This window comes from Triticum urartu, chromosome 5A, assembly GCF_056163025.1.
Source record: "Triticum urartu cultivar PI428250 chromosome 5A, HENAU_Tu73, whole genome shotgun sequence".
In the NCBI taxonomy this organism is placed as follows: Eukaryota; Viridiplantae; Streptophyta; class Magnoliopsida; order Poales; family Poaceae; genus Triticum; species Triticum urartu.
In genome coordinates this window covers 683125439-683131381 of record NC_141877.1, presented here as the reverse complement: position 1 = coordinate 683131381, position 5943 = coordinate 683125439, and the positions used below count along the sequence as shown (strand labels likewise).

Here is a 5943-nt window from a genome sequence, read left to right as displayed (position 1 = left end):
GGAAGATGGGCTAGACCCCGACGGCGGCTAGGGTTGGGGAGCCACCCGAGTCGACCGAGCGGGGGGCGACGCGGGGGCCTACCCCGAGCGGGGGGCTCAGCTTGGTTAAGTATTCGCTGAATGTAATGTTGGTGAAAACGCAAACGCAATTGGCAAGAGACCCACGAATCTTCAATGTTAAAGGGAAAAGTAGAAGATTCTATACCAACAGGATGAAGCAAAGGGATGCGTATGAGTAGCATCCTTGAAAGGACATGATCACGAACACGTTAGCATCAGGAGCACTCAAGGAACACAAAACTTTTTTCTTCATCTATACCTAGGTCGGCCGGAGACGATAGATACTGGAGACGAAGGCTCTCTCGCAGAACATTTGTACATGCTTAATAAGCTAATACGATAGGAAGAGATAGAGAGGAGATGATGGGTTTCTCCAGTGCTCTGCAATGGTGGGATGAATGGCACCTGCGCGTTCTGGCGCTGGGCAGCCTCTTCATCCAGTACTTCCTCTTCTTCTCAGGCACGGTGCGCAGGCGTGCTCTTCCAGCTTGGCTCAGGCTCTTCATCTGGCTTGCCTACCTCGGTGGGGATGCTGTGGCGATATACGCGCTGGCCACCCTCTTCAACCGCCGCTGGCAGCTACCCGGCGATGGGAGCGGGAGCGGCCTGAAGGTCGTATGGGCGCCTGTCCTCCTCGTCCACCTCGGCGGCCAGCATACCATGACTGCCTACAGCATCCAAGACAGCGAGTTGTGGATGCGCCATGCCATAACGGTGGCATCCCAGGTCTCGGTCGCCCTCTACGTATTTTGTAAGTCGTGGTCCGGGGAGAAGGGGTTATTGCAGGCCGCAATCTTGATGTTCGTCGTTGGGATCATCAGATCCTACCAGAAGCCATGGGCTCTCAAGACCGCCAGTATCAGTGCCATCGCCAGTAGCAGTGCAACCAATGTTCCCAGCTCTCCATCCGCGCTAAGGAAACAAGGTATGGTTGCGCTTTTCTGGCAGGTCTGCACGTGCGGTTATGGCGATGGATTTAAATCAACCCGATTTCTAGAATCAGTAGCCGAAGAGAAGGACATTTTGCCTCAAGAATTTGCAATAGAAGGAAGAAAGTGTGTACTGGAGTCAGAGTTAGCCCATGATCAAGACAAAGCAGAAGTACTAGCTGAACCTTGGGTGGAAGTGTATGTCAAGATGATACTGGGAGACATACCATTTCCATACTCTACCCGGATTAAAATCTTACAGGATTTCATGGCCCTTGATTTTCGACATGCATATCACCTATCAGATCGCATGTTGCTTTTGTCATTTTTGCTCCTCTACACAAGAAAGACCATTTTAACCACTCGCCTTGGCTTATGTTTGCATCTCTTGCTCCCATTCCTGACCTTAGCTTCTGTCGTCATTCTCTTTTCCACGGGCCACAAATATCTTGGATACAAATACAACGTGACAGATGTCAAGGTAACATACATCTTGTTCTCTTGTACTGCGCTGCTGGATTTCCTAATGCTATTGGTTGGTCGTTTCATCACATTCATACCACCAGTCAAGGTTTCCCAGCATAGCCTCTTGTCGTGTGCTTCTCGCAACAAGAGGCCCACTATTTTGATGAAGCTTGCCACAGTTGTCTGCTGCAAGAACTATGTTAACATGCATTGTTATATAGAACAGGCACCAGAAACATCCACAGCCTATATTGTACATTTGGTTCATGGATATGTGAAGGATGGGTGGAAAGAACACATCCACAATGCTGACAGCTACAGAAGATTCAATAGCCGCGGGGGGCATTGGACTCTGAGGAAGAGGAGGCTTCACCGCCTGAGGTGGAGCTTGAACATGGCATTCGATAGAAGTGTCCTTCTCTGGCACATCGCCACGGAACTATGCTATGGCAGCACAACCAATCGAATTCCAGAATGCGTCCAAGGAAGCATGGTGATATCCAACTACATGGCTTACCTGCTCTGCATCCATCCTGAGATGCTAATGCCCGGGACCAGGAGCAGTATCTTCACTTTCGCCTGCCATGATGTTGAGCTCATGCTAGGCCATGAGTCTCCCTTGGGGGATCTGGTTCCCAATGCACACAGGCTTCATCAGCAGTTGCTGGAGCTGCATGACGAAGGGGACAGGTGGGAGGTGGTACAGGGAGTATGGGTTGAGATGCTATGCTACTCTGCCAGTAGGTGCAGGGGGTACTTGCACGCCAAGAACTTGAGTGAAGGTGTGGAACTCTTGTCCCGTGTTTGGCTGCTCTTGTTATTCATGGGGATGGAGACATTCGCAGATAGGTTTCAGAGGCCCTTTACAAGGAGAGAAGTCCACAATGATGATGCAGGCAGAACTGGCGAGAACGAGATTAATATTTCTATTGTCTAAGTTACATTTTTTCAACCTTTATTTATTGTGTTCGTTGAGGTTGTTGTGACGACGAGGGACTTTCTTCCTAGTTGTCATATTTTATGTATTGCTTTTGTTTCAATGTAGTCGTCTAGCTTCAAGGCTATCTTAAGCATATTTAGATGCGTGTACCCCTACCCCTTGTAACACATCGATTTGTGAATCAACAAAAGCAAAAGAACAGTCTCGACAGGAGCATGTGGCTATCCACATTGGTTCCGTCGTGTTGTGCTGGTTACGTGTGCTATAGATCGATTGAAGTTCTCATATGTACGTAGTGCTAGTACACGCCAAGAAAGGATCGATCAGGGACAAGCTAAGAAACCTAGCTTTGCACAGCGGTGGATCGTGTATCTAGGTGTAGAGAAACTTCATCGAGTTCATCGGCCAGCTTCGTTCGTCTTCGTCATCATCGTCGCGTGTCGCGGTAATGTAAAAAAAAAGAAAAATAAAAACAAGACCCCGCTCCCCGCTTCTAGGGTTCCCCGCCGCCGGCGGCGGCTCCCCCACGCGGAGCCACCGCGGCCGCGGCCGGAGCCCGCCGTCGCCGCCGGTCACTTCCCCCTCCCGTTCCCCTTCTCCCCCCTCCCTTCCCCGTACACCCGCGTCGCCTCCCCGAGTGAGGCGACCGGGGGCCCCCGCCCCGCCCTTCCCAGTGCCCCCTTCCCCTTCTCCTCCTCCCGCTGACGCCGTCCTGGGCCATCGGGGCTTGCTCGTGTGGTGCCGGCGGCGGCCCCGTTCTTTCCCCCCGCGCAGCGCCACGGCTTGGGCGGCTGGTGGCTGGTAGCGGCGCACTTCAGTGGCAGCGGATCCGGCGGTGGCATGGTCCCGTGGGTGGCGCGGTGCCGGGTGGCGAGGTGGCGGCGGCGTGGCTGCTTGGCAACAGGGCGCCGCGGTGGCTGGCGGCGGTGCCCTCCCGGCCCAGATCGGGGCCCGTTTGGGCCCCATCTGGGTTTGGGCGGGCTTGGCCGGGGCTTCTCGGCGGCATCTCCGATGGACGGCGGGGCGACTCGTGCGAGGATGGCGGCGACGGTGGCTCGTGTACTGCAGCGCGGCGACGAAGGCTTCACGAGCCCGTTTCCCGCTCGGCCGGGCCTTCGGCTGTGAGTCCTCCGCCAAGTTCTTCATTATCAGCCCCTACTTCGAACCGGATATAGTTCGGCTATGAGTCCTCCGCCAAGGACAGGTTCTTTAATGAGTTTAGCATGTTGCCCAAAGGCGAGTGCTGGAAGATGTCCGCGGCGCTGAATTCGAAGACCGATAAACGATCAAGTTCGGCGTCCGCGGGTTCACATGGTTCGGAACTTATGAGGGGAGATGAGTCCGGAGTTCCGGTGGCACAGGTATCATGTGAGATCAAGTCTATGCGTGGCTCCAACGCCGGGGAATCTGTGGCCTCCGTGGCGGGGTTGAACTTCCCGTCCTTGGATGGCACTGTCTGCTCCGGATCTAAGGCCAGACCGGTTATAGGAGCTATCTCCTGGATGCGATCTGATGACAATTTAGGTCATGTATATCGGGGTGACCAGGAGTGGTTGCCGCGGTCTCGAATCCGGCGAAGATCAAGTCTCCACGGATGTCCGCAACGTAGTTCAAGCTCCCAAATCTGACTTGATGGCCAGGGGCGTAGCTTTCGATCTGCTCCAGAGGGCCAAGCGAATTGGCCTGCAGTGCGAAGCCGCCGAACACGAAGATCTGTCCGGGGAGGAAGACTCCCCCTGGACAGCGTCGTCATAGATGATTGAAGGAGCCATCGAACCTCTTGACGACGGCACAGTGGAACTCTCAATGAAAGCACCAATGTCGGTGTCAAAACCGGCGGATCTCGGGTAGGGGGTCCCGGACTGTGCGTCTAAGGTCGATGGCAACAGGAGACAGGGGACACGATATTTACCCAGGTTCGGGCCCTCTCTATGGAGGTAATACCCTACGTCCTGCTTGATTGATATTTATGAATATGAGTATTACAAGAGTTGATCTACCACGAGATTGTAATGGCTAAACCCTAGAGGCCTAGCTTGTATGGCTATGGTAATGAATATCTCTCTCTCTCTATCTTCGAACTATGTCCTCTGGTTTATATAGACACTGGGAGGATCTAGGGTTACACAAGGTTACAAAGAATGGAATCTACATATTTGGTCACCAAGCTTGCCTTCCATGCCAAGGAGAGTACCCTCCGGACACGGGTGCAGTCTTCGGTCTTCGTGTTCTTCACATCCCATTAGTTTGGCCCATGGCTAGCAGGCCGGACGCCCGAGGACCCTTAGTATAGGACTCCCTCACTTCTCCCTCTGAAAATATTTAAAACTAGCAAAGTAAAATATCAAGAACCACTCTGAAAATCACCAGAAATTCTAGACATCAAGGAAAAATCTCAATTTTGGTGTGCTGCTAGAACTTTTCAAAACAAACACAATGCAAAAAGAATCTACTCATTTGGAATTATATTTTAAGAGTTATGGCTGGTCAAAGTTCCTGGTCAAATATTTGAATTAAATAGAAAACTAGGGGGGTGACGTCGATGTCGTATTTTCAGAATACGCCTCCACTCGTACCGCTTCAGGCACGAGTACCGCTTCAGGTATGGAGGGAGAGGGAGAGAGCGGAGGCGGCGCTTCGCCGGAGCTCACGCCGGCAAGGAGGGGTCCTTGGCCGGATCCAGAGGGATAGAAAGAGAGAGGAGGTCGAGGAGCACCTGCCTGTACCCCGTGACTCGACGAGAGATGGCCGGAGCAGCTCGGAACCAAGCTCGCAAGCAGCGGCTGCGGTCGGGTCTCGCCGGAGATGAGGAAGACGACGGAGAGGGGAGGTTCCAGGGGCTCCAACGTGTCCGGACGGCACCAGTGCACCACCAGGGAGTCGCCTGAGGAGTGGCTCGAGCTCGAGGGGCACCAGAGTGAGGAGAAGGGGCTATGGGGATCGCCGGCGAGCTCGGGTCGGGGACGGTGGCCAGAGGCCTGCCTGGCCGGGTTGCGGCTCTGCTACAGGGTTGTGGAGGTTGCGTGGTGGGTTTGGAGTGCTCGGAGAGGCAGGAGGGGCTCAAATTAATAGCCGGAGGGGGAGAGGGGTACGTGGCCAAACACCTCGACCACGGCTTCTGAGATTCCTAGTAGCCACTCGGTGTCTGCCACAGTTGGTTCTCTCAGGTACTAAGTTCCACACACCTCGACCACGGCACCATAGCATCTCTGCATGTGCTCTCAGACATCTATAGGTACTCGTCCCATGAGTCTGTGGCCGTGCCATATGCAAGCTTCTAGAGTGCAGTCGTGCGCTTCTGGTAACAAGAGAAGCCAATCGTTCCCACGGCGTCCTTCTTCAGGATAAAGTAGTCATCATAGGACGGGACGCCATGGTACAAACGATCGAAGGCAGGCTTGCGCATCTGAAAACGCCATCGAAAATGGTCAACAAATAGTGCATCGGGGGCAAAGTAGTCAGCCATCAGTGTCAAATGACTGCGAGTCCTGTTGTGGTTGAGCACCCGATGACACTTGATCGAGCCCTTGAAATTGAGAACATGCTCCT

General features: G+C 53.6%; 1 protein-coding gene across 1 annotated transcript; it reads left to right on the top strand.

Annotated features, from left to right (window-relative positions):
• Positions 1 to 387: 387 nt before the first annotated feature.
• On the top strand, positions 388 to 2391 carry LOC147974147 (uncharacterized). The gene has a single exon (XM_087524928.1). The coding sequence runs from the start codon at positions 421 to 423 to the stop codon at positions 2389 to 2391; it is 1971 nt and encodes a 656-aa protein (XP_087381054.1). The 5' UTR covers positions 388 to 420.
• The last annotated feature ends 3552 nt before the right edge of the window (positions 2392 to 5943 follow it).